General features: G+C 54.2%; 1 protein-coding gene across 1 annotated transcript in view; it reads left to right on the plus strand.

Moving 5' to 3' along the window:
* Nucleotides 1-332: 332 nt before the first annotated feature.
* Nucleotides 333-20,133, plus strand: part of ATP2C2 (ATPase secretory pathway Ca2+ transporting 2) — a 54,031-nt gene continuing 34,230 nt past the window's right edge. Inside the window, exons 1-2 of the mRNA XM_004704761.2 lie at nt 333-428; nt 19,836-19,946. Of these exons, the coding sequence (XP_004704818.1) occupies nt 333-428; nt 19,836-19,946 (207 nt within the window). The remainder of the gene's footprint in view (nt 429-19,835; nt 19,947-20,133) is intronic.

The raw sequence follows: 20,133 nt of genomic DNA on the forward strand, positions 1-20,133 counted from the left end.
GACCCCTAACCCTAGCCCCCTGTTCCACCTACCCGCCACCCCCCGCGGTAATTTCCATAAGCCCGTTTATTTGAGTGCTGCGCCGCGGTTCTCCCGGGCTTCCGCGGCCCCTGCGGCCCCGGGCCTCCACGGGAGCGCACGGGCTGGGGCGGGGCCAGGGGCGCCGGGCGCGTAGCCCCGCCCCGGGGCGGGGCCTCACCTGCGCGGCCAGGTAGGCAGCTAGGAAACGCGGGCCTGGCCCTGGAGGCTTGGGCGCGCGCAGCCAGCCCCGGCCTCGCCAGGGACCATAGGAGCCGCGCGGGAGGCCGCGCGTGGGGCCGGGCCCGCTCACCATGGCGGAGCGACGCTTCTCCAAGTTCCTGCGCAAACTCTGCTCCCGCGAGGGCCACCAGTACGAGCCGCTGGAGAGGGGCGAGTGGGACGCCCTGGTGAGTCAGGGCGCGGGGGCCTGACCTCCGACTCTAGCCCACCCCCTGGGCCCCCGGGCGCGCCGGACCGTGTCCCCATCCCTCGCCCTCCCTGTCTCTAGAAGAGACGCCTTCAGAGTCCTGGAAGCTTTGCTCTCCTCTCTTCCTCCAGGCGGGACACCCAATAATTGCCAGAGCCCAGTTTGTGCACGGAAACTGAGGCCTGAGAAAGGCAGAGTAGACCCCCAAAGCGCCACATAGCTATTACAGACGCCATAGCTGGGAAAGCCCCCTCTCCCCTCCCCAGGTACGTCTGGTTCCAAAGAATTTGAACGCGGGGGCGGGGGGGAATTTAACCTCCTTGCTGGAGAAAGACAAGGCTGTCTACTCCAGTGGGGGAGCTAGTCCTGGAAACCCACAAGGGCAGTTCCACCCTGACCTCTAGGGTCGCTGTGAGTCACAGGCCAGTCGAAGGCAGGGAGTGTGTTTGGGGGTTTTGTAGGGTGCTAGAGGGGTTTTTAAAAGTCCCTTCCTCCGAAAAACTCAAGCAAAGCTCGTTGCTCAAAAGTTGCAGCAGGACTAGTAGCAGTTTCCTGTTTGAGTCTTTCGGGAACCAGTCTGCCTGTGGGGACCAGCTGACCTCCAGGAGACCCTTAAAATCCATCACTGGACAGAGGGTCTGGGGTGTATTGGTACCAGGTGCTGTCACAACAGAGGAAATACCGGCCCCCACCCCACCTTCCTTCCAATTGTTCTGGTCAAGCCCAGCTGCAGTCACTGTCAGCCCATCATGGGGAGCCCCTTCCTCTTTTTCTCTGACCCCCCCAACACACACACACGATGACCTTCTCCAGGGACTGGTCTCTCCTGACACCATACACATCCAAAGGACCTGTGACCTAGTCTCACCGTCCTTGCCTCTAAGGAGCCCTCTGGCTGTGTGTCTTCCGGGCAGATCTGTGAGTTCTTCCGGCAGTCCCGGTGCTTCCAATACCCTCCCGGCACCATCATGGAGATGCTCCATTCTTCTTTCCTCGCCCTGACTCCCTGTCCAACTCCCACAGGTGCAGAGGAGGCAACTGGAGAGGCCATGGCTTTGCCAGCAGACCAGGGGCAAAGCTGCCACCTAAAAGTCTCCGGACATTTGAAAGCCTGGGGTGACTGGCGGCCTCCCCTTTCTGCTCTGTTTTGCCCAAGGGTCCCCTTGCAAGAGCTAAGGACAGAGAGAGTGCTGAGGTCTTGCAAAATTCTCTCCTCCTGTTCTCTCTCTCTCAATCACTCATTCAGAACCAAACTGCCAGGCTTTCCCTGGGCATCACCCCTCTGCGCCAGCCTTCTTTTGAATCTAGCAATGGTAAAAATGTGCGCGCCCACACATCTGCCAGCACAGGCCCCACCTTCTTAATTCAGTGACACTGGTGCCCCTGTCCATGTTGGCCACCAGTTTCCACTGTCCTCACTCACCCACCCGCCAGGAGCATTCCACCACCATCAGCACACACTTGCTGCCCTCTCCCCCCACGCCTCTCCTGCGCTTTCTATAGATGTGTGACTTGCTGCATTCGTGAGACCAGACAGGACATGTCCTTCTGTGACAACATGTTCTGCCCAGCACAGTGGTTTCTAGGTCCACCCGTGTTGTGGTGTGCACCAGGACTTCATGTCTCTTTATGTAATATGTCACTGTGTGGTGTATTGGGTTAGGAGTATCGGATTAGGTCTGAGGTCAGCAGTTCAAATCCACTAGCCACTCCATGGGTGAAAGATGAGGCTTTCTGCTCTTGTAAAGAGTTACAGTCTCAGAAACCCACAGGGGCAGGTCTACCCTGTTCTCTTTAAATATATACATATATATATATATATACACACACACAAACATATGACTATATATATATATATATCCATAGTAGTGTTAATACAGGCAAAATTTTCTCATCAATAGATATCACATTAGAAATGTAGATATTTAACCACACTGTTTATCCTTATCACATCTTTAGAATTATGATAATTGAGAGTCATTGATAACTCTCTTTATTTCATGTGTTAATAAACAAACACCTATAGTACTGTCTTCCAAATCTTTACAATCTTCCAATTTCCTTGATTTAAAAAATATTATGAATTGGGAGTTAATACATAGCTCATCCCATAGTTCAATCACATCAAGGAGAATTGTACAGTTGCTACCACAGCTGATTTCCAAGCATTCTTTTTTCTTCCTGGACTCTGTGCTTAGAGGTTCATCTATCCTGGGTTTCATATACTGAAACCCGGAAAAACATAACCCAACTTTCACAAGGGTGACCTCCAATGACATAACACCTCTGAGCTACACCCCAGTATGAACAAACACAGAAAGTGTTTAAACAAAAATCGGGTCCAGCATGCATCAGAGGGGGATCAACTGACGAGGTTTTAACTGTTCAAGTCAGATTTTTGCCTTTGATCTTCTACACTCATTTCTCCAATGCACTGTTTAGTAACGCCTCACTGCCCCCATTCCTCAATTAGGAACAGAGGGAGTTCACCACGGGGCTTATTTCCTACATAGTTCCCACAAATGAATCTTGGACTCCCACGGTCATCCATAGCCTTCTGCAAACCGGACCCTCACATTTAGGTTCTTAAGCTCATTCCTCCTTCCGCTGTGTCTACCCAGTTCTTGTGGGGTTGCTGCCAGGCAGCATCAACTCGATGGCAGTGCGTGTTGAGTGAGCGAGTGCGATGACTACATGTTCACGGCCGAGTAATATTTCATTGTGTGCGCGCACTGCAGGTCTATCTGTCCATCACTTGACAGATATTGTGTTTCTTCCCTCCACCTTTTGGCTGTTGTGAACAATGCCACAATGAATCCAGGCATCCAGATTTCTGCATTCCCACGTTCCCGCCTGCACTTCTGGAGATGCACCTAGGATTGGGGTGCCTGGGTCATATGACAGTTCTGTGTTCTCCTATGACCACTTGACAGGTGAAGGGCAGCCTGAAAGTTAAATTTTCTTTTTTTAATGAAAAAGATCCACCGGAGGAAAAAAAGGCGATTAAACACAGGTTTCTCCCCGTGCGTAGAAGAGAGCTTTGTCATTCAGGACTCTGAAATCAGTGTGCACTTACAGTTCCTGTTACATAAAGGTGTTGGGATGTTCGTGTCGGGACGGAGTGACACCCCCACCCCACCCCACCCCTGTGCCCTCGTGAATGAGCAGCTTGCACTGAACCTCCGTCCTTCCACAGTGCCGTGCGTGGCCCCTCGGTGGGCTAGAGGCGTGGGTGTCTTTGCTGTGTGCTGTGCGTGCCATGAAAGCTGTTTGAGGCTAGTTCACCACTGAGATTCTGTCTTTCCTGCGTCCCTGTCCCCCTTCTTGCTGTCTGTCTTTGATTTCTGCAGCCCAGTGGGTGCCCGCCGGTGGCGCCCTGGTGGCAGAGTGGGTTCTGTGTTGAACTGCTAACCTCAAGGTTGACAGTTCAAAACCACCAGCCGCTCTATGGGACAAAGACCAGGCTTTCTCCTCCCATCAAGAACGACAGTCTTGGAAACTCACAGGGGCAGTTCTACCCTATCCTAAAGGGTCACTGTGAGTCAGAACAGCCTCGGTGGTGGAGGGCGGGGGGCCTGGGGGTGCTTGCCAAGCATCCCTGAGGTGTGGTTGCTGCAGACCAAATTTTGCAGATGGTCCAGATGCTCCTAGTACAGAGGTGAGGCCCTTGCATGGCGAGGCTGGGGAGGTGAGGTGCTCTCAGCAACACCCTAAGAGACTAAGGGTGCCAGTGGTGGCCTGGCAGGCCGCAGTGGTGGTGGTGGGCAGCCAACAGGGAAACAAGTATCCTGTGTCCAAGGTGCCTTATGCAAACACAGGAAGTACAGTGAAGGAGGAGGGAGGGCGGGAGGGAGGAAGGGAAAGGAAGGAGGGTGGCCAGCTGACCAACTGACCAACCAGCCAGCTGCTGGAGCCAAGCAACCTGCTTTCTGGCAGGGCCACCGGCCGCCCAGCCCGCTGGACCCTCTGCTATTAGAGGTGCATCTTCCACGTCCCAAGAAAGCAGCCCTGGGGGAGCAGTGGTGAACCCCTCAGGGGGCCCTGCCACACCATGCGAGAAAGCGGTGGCCATCCGCTTCTGTGAGGAGCACTACCTTGGAAGCCTCTGGGGCAGTTTTATTCTGTCCTGCAGGGTCGCTGGTTCGAGCCCACCAGCTGCTCCTTGAGAGAAAGATAGGACCCGTCTTCTGTCAAGATTTGCATTCTCTGGAATCTTTGGGGACAGTTCTACTCTGCCCCATAGGGCCCCTGAAGGAGTCAGAATTCGCTCATCCGCAGTGCCTGTGTGTGAGCTTATTTTTACCTCTCTCTCCAGAACACTTACACGAGAGGCGCTGCTCACCTGGGGCGGCTCTTCCCTCAGGTGTCACGCCCCCATTTCTGAGCGTGTCTGCTTGCCAAGCCTGCTCCCACGGTGCTCACGGCCTGGCTCAGCCACTGTAGCCACGCTAGTCACACAGTTGGGGGAGTGTCTTGCTGTGACTTCCCTCAAAGTAAGTTCCAAAGTTTTCCCACTTTTATCTTTTAAAAAAAGTCATTTCCACATTTGGGGATGGGGATATACATCATCATGCCCCCCACCCCCAACAAGTTTACGGGTCAGGTCTTCAAAACATGCCAGTGCTCAGTTTCTCAGTATCTACAGTCAACCAGGGTGATCGTGCGTCTGTTCCCAACATGTACTTCTGTAGGCCCCGTAGGAGGTGTGGTGGGTTTTTATCTGAAGAACGAGCTTTTTCAGGAGAAACAGTGGCCCCGGAAGGAGGGCCACTCCTACTGGCCACCAGGCCAGCCTGGGATTGGGGTTGCCCTTCCGCTCCCTTCCCTAGGAGTCAGTGGGCTGGCGGGCTGGATGAGGACACTGGGGCTCGGAGACGCGTGGACAGCATTCAGCACACCCACCGCACTTACTAAGTCAAATGTGACAGCTGCCTTCCGGCAGTGCTCATGACACTGGGGGTAAGGGAGGGTTTCCCCCAAGTGGGAAGCCCCATCTTCTTGTGACTCCTCCACAAATCTCGGCTGAGGGCCGGCATGGAGCTGGGTGCTGAGGAGAGGCCTGGGTGCCAGGTCGACAGGGAAGGGCATTGGGTGTGGAGAGGCAGTGGAGGCTGGACTTGAACACGGACCCCACTGGCTCTTCCACCGGCTGCATTTCCTGTGTGGTGGGGAGGAAGGGTTTTCCAAGCCCTCCCCCCTCTGTGAGTTTCAGGGGTTCTGTAACAAGTGACCACCCACTAGGTGACTTAACCCTTTCAAATTCAAATTACCCTCTTCTTTAGATTATTGGGGGTGGGGTGAAATCATGTGTTTTTTGCCATGGGAGGCATTTTGAATGAATTGAAGGGAAGCGGGGGATGTTGAGGTCATAGGGCTTTTTATGCAATTAGTGGGCCATATAGGGCCCATGGGATATGTGGTGCTGGGGTTGGTGGACAGCCGCATTTCAGCTGATTTACACCATTCCCCACCACATGGCAGTGTGTACCGAAAGTGGGACAGGAGTGTCCCGCCAAACCCCCAGATGTGGGGAAATGTTGGGTGCTGATTGTCCCATAGGTCATGAAAGTCTTCAGACAAAAAAAATCGGTGTTTTATAGTTTGGGAGGTCAGAAGTTCAAAATCAAAGTTTGGGTGGTCTTGAGGTCTCTGAAACAAAACTTTGGAAAAGACTCACCTGGGGAGCTTGTTACGTTGTAAACCTATTCTCAGCAGAAGAGAGGATTGGAACAACTCAGAGCCCTTCTCTGAGTCCCAGGGCACGGCCTTTTCCAAGTTGCTCTCCCAGCTTCTGGAAGCTGCTGGGAGCCTTTGGTGTCTCTTGGCATGTGGACACATCCCAATCCAGTGGCTGCCTCAGCTGCCCATGGTCATCTCCCCTGTGTGTGTCTCTGATCAGGACTCCTGTCATTGGATCTGGGGGCCACCCGATGCAGAATGACCTCATGTTGACAGTTCGTGTCAGCCGAGACCCTCATTCCAAACAACAGCACAGACTCAGGATGGGAGGGTGACGCTAGATGACTTTCTTGGGGACACAGTCCAGCCCACAACACCTCCTCAGCTTAATCACTGAAAGCAGTTTCTCTGCAGAGCTGAAAGTAAAGCGAGGGGAACATTGGACCAGAAATTCCTGCTTCCCAGGCCTGGGTGTGACGCCGGGGAGGCAGTCTCTACCCCTTGGCGCTCTGGTGTCTCACTGGGGCCAGTCACAGCTCCACCCGCCTCAGCCTTCCTGCTTGGGAGCTGATTCACACTCCTGGGCTCCCCAGTAGAGGACAGGCTCCCACAGGACAATGGCCGGGTGGTCAGCCTGTGTCCCTTCAGGGTTCCCCCAGGCCGCCTGTGCACCAGGCTGTTGTGTCCTTCAGGGACGTGGGAGGGGGAGGGGGGAGGGCAGCCACACACCCTCACTATGGTGCTCCACCCTGTGGACAGCTGGGCCCCAAATTGCAGCCACAGAGGATGGTTTAATCGTGGGTGTGGATGAGAAGAGGTGGGGAAGGGAGGGGTGTTTCGGATAAATGGGCGTGGCAAGGATCTGCAGTCTTCGGGACAAAGGGCTGTGGTCAGCGGAGTGGTCTAAGCTGACAAAGGCAGGCTGTGGGGTCCGGGGGAGGACAGAGGGACCTGCAGAGCCTGGGATGCCGGCTTTGTCCCCAGGGCAAGGAGAGCAGTAAAGAGCTCAGGGCACCATGGCTGGTCAGTCACATTGGCAGCTTCTTGGCATCAGCCAGACTGCGAGCACAGGACAGAGGCAGGACCATCTGCTTGGAAGAGCTGCTCATTTCGGTTGCAGGAAGGGAGTGGACAGGAGGGAACGCCGAGGCTTGCCCACCCACTTTAGAGGCTCGCACTCGTGCTCCCACACGCACACATGATGGAGGCGCACACGCGCACGCACACACACGCCCACACAATCAACTGCCTTGTTTGAGCTCACGATGGCAGTCCCTGTGTCCATCCACCATGTGGAGGGCCCCACTGCTGTACTCAGCATGGCGTCTTTCTTTATGGACTGGCCTCTCGTGGGAGGTCTTGCCATCCTTGCCTCTGAGGAGTTCCCCGACAGACCTGTGTGTTCTTCCGGCAGTCCACCTCCTCCACCAGCCTTGACATTCAAACATACACATCCAGCTTCGGACCTCTGCTCAGTCGCTAGCGGTTTTTGCGTGCATGCTCAGTCATTTGCAGTTCTGGGCTTTCTACAGACTCCCCGTGTTTTCCGAGTTGGAGGGCACTTCGGCGGAGACTGCCCAGCCGCTTGTTACGGGCACTGCGTGGTCCTCGAACCCGGCGCCCTTCCTTGGCTCGTTGGCCATGCCTCCCTCTCAACCACATTGCAGCCCGGCAGTGGCTCCTGGTTTTCAGATATTTTTAGAGTCAACTTGGTGTTCCCCCAGCTCGGTGCCACGTGGTGACTTGATTCCTCCGCTCACCTTCTCTCTGGGCCATTGCGAACCTTCCGCTCTCCTGCTCAGCATGCTCCGGAGTTGCAGGCTTGGGACCACGTGGCCTGCACTGTGATGTCCCTGCTGTCATCAGTGCCTGTAAGGCTGTGAGCACAGGACACACCTACTTCTGAGGTGGCCCCCAGTGGTCCTTGGGGAGCAGGCCACCTGCTGAAAGCCTTCTCTGAAATTCGTGTGGCCAAGGCCTCAGGACAGCCAACCAACCTCCATGGAGTCAATGCCGAGTCACAACGCCCCTAGAGGACAGAATGTGGAACTGCTCCCTAGGGTTTCCGGTGCCGTAGACCAGTGGTTCTCAACCTTCCTCATGCTGCGACCCTTTCTTCTTTTTTTTTTTTTTTTAAACATTTTATTAGGGGCTCATACAACTGTTATCGCAATCCATACACACATCAATTGTGTAAAGCGCATTTGTACATCATTTTCAAAACATTTTCTCTCCACTTAAACCCCCGACATTAGGTCCTCATTTCCCCCCCCCTCCCCGCTCCCCCTCCCTCATGAGCCCTTGATAGTTTATAAATTGGTATTTTGTCATATCTTGCCCTGTCCGACGTCACCCTTCACCCACTTTTCTGTTGTCTGTCCCCCAGGGAGGAGGTCACACACAGTTCCTTGTAATCAGTTACCTCTTTCCTACCCACAATCCCTTTACCCTCCCTGTTTCCATGCCGCGACACTTTCATACAGTTCTTCATGTGGTGGTGACCCCCGACCATAACATTACTTTCGTTGCTACTTCATCACTGTGATTTTGCTACTGTGATGAATCGTCATGTAAATATCTGATAGGCAGGATGTATTTTCATTGAGACAAATTGAACATCATGAAAGCATAGTGATTAATCACAAAAACAATATGCAATTATATATTGTAAAATACTTATTTCGAATGACAAATAGATGAAATTTTGTCTTGAAGCATGGTGTAGCATGTGTACTTGTATGTGGCCGTATCTGCTCGTGGGCGGACCCGCCTGGAGAGGGACAGAGGAGCGGTGTCTCGGTTCCTAAGACCATTGGAAATATGTTTTCCGATGGTCTTAGGCAACCCCTGTGAAAGGGTCGTTCGACCCTCAAGTGGGCTGGACCCACAGGATGACAACCCCTGCTGTAGACCTTTATGGGAGCAGACTGACCTATCTTTCTCCCTCGGAGCAGCTGATGGATGCTAACTACTGACCTTGTGATTAGCAGCCAATGTATGGTCCACTGCGCCACCAGGGACCCTTGTGGTTGTTTGGTGCCATCCGTCTGTTCGACCCATAGTGACCCGACCCAACAGAACAAAACACGGCCAGGTCCTGCGCCACCCTCACCATTGTTCCTGAGCCCAAGTCCATGGCTGCAGCCACTGTGGTGGTCCATCTGGTGAAGGCTCCCTCGGGTAGGAAGAAGCCTCGAATCTTAAGGCAGTTAGAGAACCTGGGGGCTCTCCAGGTGGGGGTCTTCAGGAGTCAAAGTTGACTCAAAGGCAATGGATTTTTAAAAAATAAATCTTTTTATTGGGGGCTCTTACAACTCTCACAATAATCTATACATCAATTGTATCAAGCACATTCGTACATAGGTTGATCATTTTCAAAACATTTTTCTTTCTACTTGAACCCTTGGTATCAGCTCCTCTTTCCCCCCTCCTTCTCCCTCCCCCGCCCTTGTGAATCCTTGATAAATTATAAACTATTATTCTCATATCTTACGCTGTACTCTGTCTTATGCACTGATCCTTGCAATCAGTTCCCCTCTGTCTCCCCCTTCCCCCACCTTCTCCTTACCCTCACGGCATCGCCACTCCCATTACTGTTCTTGAGAGGTTTATCCGTCCTGGATTCCGTGTGTTGAGAGCTCTTAATCTGTACATGCTCCGATCTAGCTGGGTTTATAAAGTAGAACTTGGGTCATGACAGTGGGGTGGGGGGAGGCCTTAAAGAACGTTGTGTGTTTCCTTGGTGCTATATTGGCTGCACTCTGGCTGATTCGTCCCTTCCCTGTGACCCTTCGGTGAGGGAATGTCCAAGTGTCTACAAATGGGCTTTGGGGCTCCACTCCGACTCCACTCATTCACATCGGTATAATTGTTTTGGGTCTTCTGATGCCTAATACCCGATCCCATGGACACCTCATGATCGTATGGGCTTATGTGCTTCTTCCATGTGGGCTTTATTGCTTCCCTGCTAGATGACTGTTTAACTTCAAGCCTTTAAGACCCCAGATGCTATAGCTTTGAATAACTGGGCACTATCGACTTTGTTCACCACATTTGGTTCTGCAAACATCTATTTAGTCTTCAGGGATCCTGTCAGGCAGTGAGCGTCGCAGAGTGCCAGGTTCTTAGAACCAAGTGTGCTTGCCTGGAGGGAGGAGGCTTGAGTAGAGGGAGGGCAATGGACTTGCTGTTTTGTTTCCACAGGTTTCGCAGGGGGGCTGGGGGTGGGGAAGGGTGGGGGAGACATATGGTCAAGAATCTATGACGATGAAGGAAGAAGAAATCAAGCTCCCATGAAGGCGTTGGCCAAAAACAAGGCTCTAGAAACTGATGGAAAACCGGCTGAGATGGCCCAACAAAGGGATGCACCAGGGGATTTGGAAGACACCAATGTGCCCAGGTGACTGGAAGGGCTCATAGGTGTACCCACTCCACAGAAAGGCGAGTCAGCAGAGCGTGGACATTACCAGACGGCATCAGTAGCACCACAGGCCAGTGAAAGTTCTCTCAAGATGCGTCAGAAACTGTTGCAAGAGCGCATCGATGGGGCGTTGCCAGAAACCCAGGCTCGATTCTGAACAGGACTTGGGAATGAGAGGTAGCACTGCTGACTTCAGGTGAATCTTGGCCAGAAGCAGAAGTTACCAGAAGGATGTTTGCCTGTGTTTTATTGACTGTGCAAAGGCATTCACTGTGTGGATCTCACCCCCTGCCCACCCCCCTAAATCATATGAATTCCACAGCATGTAATTGTGCTCATGGGGAACCTGTGCGTGGACCAAGAGGCAGACACGGGAAGAGAGCACCCAAGGAGGGTGCCCCGGGCTTACAGTCGGGGAAGGTGGGCATCCCGGTTGCGTCCTTCCATCATACTGAGAGGGTGTGCACGCTGAGAGAGACCCCGAGAAGCTAGATGGGTAAGACTGTGGAGAAAACCGGCTCAGCTAGAGGGTGGGAGGCAGACCCACAAGCAACTTGAGGTGCGCCCGTGGCACTGTGGTGCCTGCTGAAAGGAAAGACTACTTGAAGCCCTTCCTGGTGACGATCAAGAACGACCGACACCTTCAGTACGGATGACACCTCAGCCCAAAGCAGCGCAAGACGGGCAGCACCAGTCCGTGTCTGCCCACCCACGCCCGGCCTGTGGGACTTCCTGTTTCCATTTCGTTTCTGACACCTTCCATTGTCTTCCTCGAAGCACCCCCACCCTCCCCCATCCTCTTGCGCACACATTCCGCTCTGGGGACTAGCGGATGTTTGCAGCTGTCTCTTTTCATGTTGATGCGTTTGCCAACCCATCCCCACCTGTCTGAGTTCTGTTCTCTGGCTGGCAGGGCTAGCACGGCCCAGGCACTGCCGGGCTCCTCTCAGCCTTTCTCTTTCACGCACCACTCACCGGTTCACAGCACACGCTTCTGTGCGGCGAGTCCCAAGTCTGGGGCACTCGGGGTGTCTAACCAGGTGGCCTCGGGAGGTGAGGTGGTGGTCGGTGTGTGGTGTTCACAATGGGGTGTGGAAGACCCTCACTCCGCTGCCACCCCTCTTCCATATCTATCCGAAGCACCCTGCCTGGACAGGGAGGTCACTGTTAGCAGGCACAAGTCGTGTGACCGTGGCATGTGTCTTTCACTGGTCACCCGTGTCGTGTCATTGCGTGTCTCTAAATGCCATCTCTCCATGTGCAGGATAATGTCTGGTGGAGTGATGTTCCATCATCTGCATGCATGCCATCTTTTTTTTTTTTTTTAACTTTAAAATAAGTGGACTTCATTGTGAGTGAGGGGTGGGGACTGTGCCACCTCTGTGGATCCGTCCATCATCTTGTGATGGGCCTCAGGGAATGCTCAGGTGTACTGGCTTCTGGCTCGCTCTAGTGGTGATGGCTGTTGTGTGGACGTTGTTTTTTTTTTCCTTTGGTTGGGGGTGGGACACTCCAAACTCCACCCTACAGCCATTGCTCCGTTTTAGTGGGGAGTGAGATTTAAGATCCAGTCTCAGGGGCTGGGTGTGTGTGCTCTGAGATCCTGGGGGGGTGAGGGTTGCTGGCCTGATTTCCACACCTGCCTGTCTATGTCTGTATCTGTGTGGAAAGCCACCAGTTCTAATCCTCTCCCACCAAGCACGTGCCACCCTTTCACCAGCACTGCGAGTCCTGGCTCCCGTGATCCTCCACGTGAGTGCTTTTCACTCCATCTCCAGCAGTGAGCAGCCACCCACCAGTTTAGCCCTGATCACTGTGGTCACCGTCTGGCTCGGTCAGCCTGCTCTTCCCTTAGCCTCTGACTGCACTTGCCACCCAGAACAAGACACATAACATAATCATGGCACTCACATTGTCCTGTTGATGGCTCGTTAGCTATCTGGGGTCATATATGTAGATGGTCATATATACCATCTATATACGATGTGTGTGTACATATGCATATATATGTGTGTGTCTATATGCATGTATATGTGTGTGGATACACATATATACACACCATACTACCACCACTAATGTATCTCTCTCTCCTTTCCCCTCCCCCTTCCCCTCTCTCCCCTGTTCCCTGTCTCTTCTCCTCCCTCCTCTTACACACACACACACACACACACACACACACACACACACACACACACTAGCAGCCACCACTGATAATATAGGTAGGATCATGGGCTAGGACGGTGTTTCCCAAAATGGGTGATACTGCCCCCTGAGAGAGCACTGGAATGATGGGGGGGGGGCACTACAAAAGCGGAGACCTTCCTTTGATCCTGGGTGATGGGCTATGGTACGGAAGCGGTCAATTGCTGGAAGTGGGGTGGAGGGAGTGGGGAAGGCGCTGAGTAATTCATTTTGGAAAGAGGGTGGTGGGCCGAGTAAGTGTGGGAACCTATGGATTAAGGGGCCCTCTGGGCCTGAGGCCCGGATGTCAGGTACCTACCGCCCACCATCTTGGGAGTGTGATACCGTGATGCCCACTGCACAGAGGGGACCCCGAGGGAGATGCAGAAAGTGGAGGGGCTTGCTGATGGCAATACAACTGGTAGATGTGGGGTCGGTCATGGGAAGGGGCGGCCAGCCCTGGGCCTGGTGGTATGTTGCACCTTGTGGGTTTATACATACACCGCCCATCACATAAGATGCCTACCCATGCACACAGGCTTTCTAGAGCCAGGTGGAGCTTCTGCCTAGTCCCTTCTCCCGGGGCCTACAACCCTGCCTGCTCTAGAGCCTGGTCTCTCTCTGCTGCAGGCACACGGGCCACCTCCCGGTCCCTGGGGACAGATGGCCGTGCCGTCCCGACCTGTGTGCGGCCCCCCCTGTTGCCCTTTCTTCCTCGCTACTTTCCACCCAGCCTTTTGGGGTGCTTCCTTCACAGGGGTCCCCCACCTCCTTCTTCCTCCCCAAACCCCAGGCTTGGTCAGTACCGGGTCCCTCTCTTGAGCCAGCGATTCATACTCATGGCCCCAAACTCAAGAAGGAGCTGCAGGGTGTTCAGCGAGAGACCCCCACCCTCCCGTCTCCCAGTCCTGTGGGCCCCAGGCTCCGGGCAGCTCCCGGCCCTCCCAGTTCGTGTGAGCCGAGTGAGAGGCCTGCTCTTTCTGTTGGCGCTGCGTGCGTCCCCCGTCCTGTTTGCAGTCTCGGCGTCCTCCCTCCCCCTCTGTTCTTCTCAGGCTGTGGCTCCTGGGAAAACCCTGTTCACGTGTGTACATAGTCCCTGGGTCAGCTCCTAGCCAGGCAGCTCCCCTTCCTGGTAGGTGCCTAGCAGAACTGAGGGCCCGTGTCCTTCCCAGGATGCCCCCTCCACTCTCCAGGGCAGCTCTGTTTATAGCCGCACAGACCGGTTGCTAGCTCCCTGCCCAACCACGTGCAAACAGAACAGCGCCGTCTGACATAGCCCGGCATGCACCAGGACCTGTGGACAGAAGGAGGGACTGTATGTGTGTAAGGAGCCCAGGTGGCGTGGTGGGCCACTATACACTGGGCTCATTGCTAACCACAAGGTCAGCAGTTCAAAACCACCAACTGCTCCTCGGGAGAAACAAGAGGCTTTCTACTCCCTTAAAGAGTTACCGCATCAGAAACCCACAGGGGCAACTCTACCCTGTCTTCTAGGGCCACTGTGAATCAGAATCCACCTGGACATCCCCAGGTGTGGCTTTGGGTACCCACCAGCCACGCTGCGAAGGAAGACGTGGCTGTCAGCTCCCGTCGTGATTCACTGTCTCAGAAATGTGCAGGGGCAGTTCCAGCCTGTCCTGTCAGCTCGCTGTGAGGCAGACTGGACGTGATGGCAGTGCGTTTGAGGGAGGCTTAGCTTTCCAGGGGGTGCCATGGCCACCCTGGTGCTTTCTCTCTGTGCCTGGAGGGATGCGTGGGCATGGAGGGACCGTTGGTGCCCTTTTGTGTCCAGCTGCATTATGGTTTCCAGGTCTACCCATGCATGGAGTGGCCCCTCAGACGCACCACAGCCCATGTCAGCACGCCGTTCCTTCCTCGCCGTGGCTGAGTGACGGTCCGTTGGATGGAGGGAGCGCGCACCGTGTTTCGGGGATCGCTGCCTGGTGGGCCTGTGGGTGGTGGTCTCCGTCTGGCTCTCTGAGGAGTGCGTGACTGTGTGTGACCATAAACAGGATTGAGAAGCTGTTTTCAAGGTGGGTCTCCCCAAACCAAGCCTGACTCCGACGCAGAGCCACCCGGTGTGTGTGCCCGGGGCAGGAATTCTTCCCGGGAGCAGACAGCCTCATCTTTCTCCTGGGAAACGGCTGGCGGCTCTGAGCCGATGACCTGGCAGGGAGCAGTCTAACATGCCACCCACTCTTCCACCAGGACTTCCTCGCACCAGGGCCCCGACCCAAAACCCAAGCCAAGCTCACAGCCACCCAGTTGATTCCGACTCATAGCAATCCTGTAGGACAGGGCAGAACTGCCCTTGTGGGTTTCTGAGACGGCCACTCTTTGTGGGAGTAGAAAGCCTCATCTTTATCTCTTGAATCGGCTGGTGGCTTTGAACTGCTGACCTTGCAGTTAGCAGCCCAACATGCAACCACTGCACTGCCAGGGCAGCATGTAAACAGTCGTCAGGTACTGGGGTTGTTGGGTCTACTTTGGCTTACCTCTCGAGCGCAAGCTCGTGACCTTCTATGACTGAGTGCTGCCTCCTGGGCTTTCCTTGGCTGTGAACTTTCCCGAGACTGACCACCAGGTCTTTTCTCCCATGAGGTGGGCTCCAACAGGGAGGAGCTGGGATTCGAACCCAGCACAGTGCCAAGGTGCCCAGTGGTGGGTCCCGGAGGTGGCTTGGGAGGCAGCACTATTTGCTGTGGCTGTTTTCCAGGCTGGCACCTGGCCAATGGTCCCAAGTGTTTGCCATTCACCTGAAGGGCAGGTCCTTGGGTGAGGCCAGCCAGGTGGACTCTCGGCAAGGTGGTATACTTGTGAGCCAGTGGGGGCAGGGTGGGGGCACGGCTGAGGTCTGTCCAGGGCTAGGAGAGCCAGGTCCTGCTGGCTCGGGGTGAGCTGGGGAGGCAGGGCAGTGGAGTGTTCAGGGCAGGCTAGTGTCTCGGGTAGGATCCCCTGGTTCAGGACTGGAGGCAGATGGAGCAGGCTGACCCCTGTGCCTGTAATCCCAGTGGGAGCAACTGGCACTACATCTTTGGTGCTGCTGGGTGGTGGTGTTAGCTGCCGTGAAGTCTGTTTCAGCTCCGGGCACCCCAGGTGTGCAGAGAGGAACTGTAAGCGGCCCTGCTCACCTCAGGGTGGGCGGTTCAAACCCCAAACCAACTCCTAGGGAGAAAGAAGAGGCTGTCTGCTTCCCCAAAGACTGACAGCTACAGAAACCCGCTACAAGTCAGGCTGGACTGGGCAACAGTGGGTTTGATTTGGGGCTGGTGGTCCTGATGAAATGGATAACCAGTCCTTTCTTCCGAAGTCCTTCTGCTCCGGTGTGAACTACTGGCCTTTCGCCTACTGGTTTGAGAGATTAACTCTTGGTGACACCCCTCCCCCCAAAAAAAGCAGGGCCATTGAGCCCCACTTTGGCTCCCAGCAACCCTCTAGGACTGAGCAGCACTGCTTCTGAGGGTTACCAAGGTTGAACATCTTTAGGAGAGAAGACTGCCTCATCTCTCGAGGAGCGGCTGGTTTGATCTGCTGACCTTGGCAGATAACCACTGAGTTCCCAAGATTCCTTTTGTGACACCCAGGGGCTCCAAATTTACAAAAAGCCCCCTGATGCCAGGCTGGGGTTCTGGTGACAGCTTGGACAGGGATGGTGACGAGGCCTGTGGTGGCATGGTGGGGTCAGTTCTGTTGGCAGGAGTGGTTGGCCTTGGATGACCTCCGGGTGTGCCTTCGTGCTAGTGAGAACGACGTTGACAGCCATCCCCACCAAGTCCTTGTTTTAGTGAACCATGGGAGGAGCGTAGAGGTGACACACTGGGCTGCTAACCCTAAGCGCAGCTGTTCAAACCCACCAGCCGCTCTACAGAAGACGAGGCTTTCCGCTCCATAAAGAGCGACCATCTTGGAAACTCAGAAGGACAGGTCTACCCTGTCCTGTGGGGTCGCTGAGTCAGCATCGACTCAATGGCAGGGAGCGAGCCCACCTAGAGGACTGTGAAAGCTGCACCCCAGAGACACCTCACAAGGTACACACTCAGGAAAACGGGGCTTCCCAGCAGCCAAATCTGAGGGTGGGGAGAGGAGTGGAATGGAGGAGGCCGTCGATGAAGACCTAAGAAACCCGCCACCACCCCTGCCCCACCGTGTGAGCTGTATTTGGAGCCCAATCAAACATCAGCTTAAACCCAGACGGGACCATTGGAGGGTCAAACAGGACATGCCTTTTTTTTTTTTGGCTGTAAAAAATAGCTACCCCAAAGCCTGCCATTACAACTGTTTTGAAGTGTATACTTTATTGCACTCATTAATATGCATTCATCACACTCATGAATATGCATTCATTACAGTTATTAATATGCCTTCATTGTGCTCATTAATATGCATTCAGTACACTCATTAATGTACACTCACTGCATTCACTGTGTTGGACAACTATCGCCATCATCCATTCCCAGACAATTCTCATCAGAAACTCAGCAAACTTCAGAAATTCCCCACCCCCAGCCCCCGATGTGTTGTTTGGAGAGACCAGTCCCCCGAGAAGGACATTGTGCCTGGTCACCTGGAGGGACCTTCGAAGAGCCGGACACCGTCTGCAACGATGAGCTCAGACAAGAACCGCGGTCTGGATGTCGCAGGGCTGGACGGTGTTTCCTTCTGTTGGGCGGAGGGCCGCTGAGTTGGAACCGGTCCGATGGCCCCTGACAACAGCCACCCCACCCCCACCCCACCCAGCCCCGCACTTGGTCTCTGCATTCTCCCATCCTGAAGGTGCCATGCGGGTGGGACTCTCGTGTCCGTGGCCTTGGGTCTGGTTTATTTCACACAGCATTCTGTTGTCAAGGGCCGTCCTTGCAGGACTTCATTTCTCTTTCAACCTGGGTAATACACTCCGTCCTATGCTTTTCAATACATGCCCCCCCTCCCCCAGCACTAAAAGGGGCCCCTGGATGATTCCTACCTTTTGCTCTTTTGAAGAAAGCCCTAGTGACCATTGGTATCTGTTGAAGATTTTGAGATCCTGTTTTCGGGGTTTGGGGTGGATGCTAGGAGTGAAATAGAAACTATTCATATGCCCTGCCAGGACTTGTGTGTCTGACTGTGGGGGGTGGGGAAGGCGTGGGTTTGTACCTGGGGGCTTCCAAAGTTCCTGCGGAAATTCCATGATCTCTTCATTCCATTTTCCCGTGAGCTTTTGGAAGCCCCCGGGATCACGGAGTCACTCGGGCTGCTGTGTGACGCATGGACTTGGTGGAAAAGGATTGATAAGACCAAGGGCAGAAGGGTGGGGGGAGTGCAGGTCGGTCCTCAAGGCCCAGGAGGAGACCCCAGTCCCCTCCCCACCAATCTGTGGGCAAGAGCCCGGCACTTTCTTTGGTCTGACTGTGGCGGATCATGAGGGAAAGAGTGCTCTCATCTGGAGATGCAACTTCCGGGACTCGGGGTGACTCTTGTTGAGTCAGGGAGCTGGCAGCAAACCTAGGGGCCAGGTGAATGCTCCTGATCATTGTCACAGAACTTCCTGGGTGTTGGGTATGAGTGCTTTTCTAAGCAAACAAAGGGTTTGGCCCATTGTGTTGGTTTCAAGGAAGGAGGAGAGGGGCCAGGGAGTGAAAGAAGAATTTGCCATCGGTGCCCCACTGGAGGGAGGGGTGACTCTCCCCTTCCTCATTCCTAGTAACCTGATTTTTTAAAAAAGGGGTCATCGTGTCCTGGAGATGGGAATTCTAGGAATAGGATTGCAAAAACTCCGGAGCACTTCCTGATGCCGAGTCTCTTCTGAGTGACCTGTTCTCTCAACCCTTCCGGGTGTTTTCCATGGCTTCTCCCTGAGTCTCTGTCTGCCAACAGTGAACCAAGGCTCACTGGTGCTCCCCGAACCTGGCTGTGTGCCCCTTTTCTTTGAGCTGTTTAAAAGGGCTCAGAGCCAGGCTGTGGTACCACTGGTCACCAGCAGGAGGAGCTCTCTAATGAACGCTCTATGTTGGTGGGGGCGCAGTTCTGACTCATAGCAAGTGACCCTGTGTAGAACAGAAGTTAACACTGCCCAGGCCTGTGCCACCCTCACCGCTTGCTGTTTGGCTCAACCCATCGTTGCACACTTACTACCAATCTTGGTTGTTCGAGGTTCCTGGTTTTGAATATGTAAATCGTCATCCGCCTGTATCGCCTTTGCAAGATCCAATTCTGTTCAATACATTTTCTTAAAACCAGATATGCCAGTCATACCCATCACTAGGGACAGCTCAGATGCCCACCAACAGTAGAGGGGATAAATGTGTTGTGATTCATCATCTCACGGGGCCTCTCTACAGCCTCAGAAATGTGTAAACCATGGCTAAATGCAGTGCCATCTGTGAAGGGCACCAACAACGTTAAGAAAGAATCCAGACACCAGTGTTATCACTTACTTATGATACAATGAGAGCCCTGGTGGAACAGTGGGTGCACATTGGGCTACTAACTGCAAGGTCAGGGTTTGAATCCACCCACCTCTCTGTTGGAGAAAGACGAGGTTTTCTGCTCCTGTAAAGATTCAGGGCCTTGGAAGCCCACAGGGGCAGTTCTACTGTGTCCCAAAGGGTCACTAGGGGTCAGAATCGACTCGATGGCAAGGAGGTAGGTGGCGCAGAGGTGAGATGCTCGGCTGCTGACGGAGAGGGTCAGTAGTTTGAGCACCACCCCCCTCCACCCAGGCTGCTTCATGAGACCAAGACTTAACAATCAGCTCCCATCGGGATTTCAGCCTGGAAAACGCTACAGGGCGTCTCTACACCATCACACAGGGGGGCCAGGAATCAACTCCTGGGCACCCACCCCCACCACACACACACACACACAACACCCGGGCCCACACAGGACGCACCCAGGAGGTTAAGGACATGGGACTGGTGACCTTTCTTGGGGTGGGTAGGGTTGGCAGGGCATGAGGAAGCTTCTGGGAGCTGGCATATTTGTCTCTTGATCTCAGAGCTCATACACGGATTCGTTTGTCAACATGAACATTGCGTGTTTTTTTATATACATGTTAAGAGTTTGAAGAGCCTCCTTGGTACAACACTTGAGTCTGATTCACTCCAATCCTGCCTTGGTCTTCGCCCACAGACTGACGAGCAATGTGAGCTGAAGGCCCTGGAGAAAGAGAAGACGGTGGTCCCTCTGCCCCCCAAGGAAGCATGCAAGTACCACAAAGAAGACTTGGCCAAGGCGTTCTGCGTAAGAATTGCGTTGGCCTCTGTCGCCAAGCCTGGCAGAGGTGTTCAGGTTAAAAAAAGAAGCATGCAGAAAAAGCCAGACATGGCCTTGAAAGTCAAGTCACGTGTTGCGTGTTCATGAGCAGTGTTAGATGTCACCCAGGTCCCATGTAGAGAAGGGTGGTGAGTGGTGATTCTTCCCGCCCCCC

Source organism: Echinops telfairi, unplaced genomic scaffold (genome assembly GCF_000313985.2).
Source record: "Echinops telfairi isolate 266 unplaced genomic scaffold, ASM31398v2 ScPeMD7_2291;HRSCAF=2852, whole genome shotgun sequence".
NCBI lineage: Eukaryota > Metazoa > Chordata > Mammalia > Afrosoricida > Tenrecidae > Echinops > Echinops telfairi.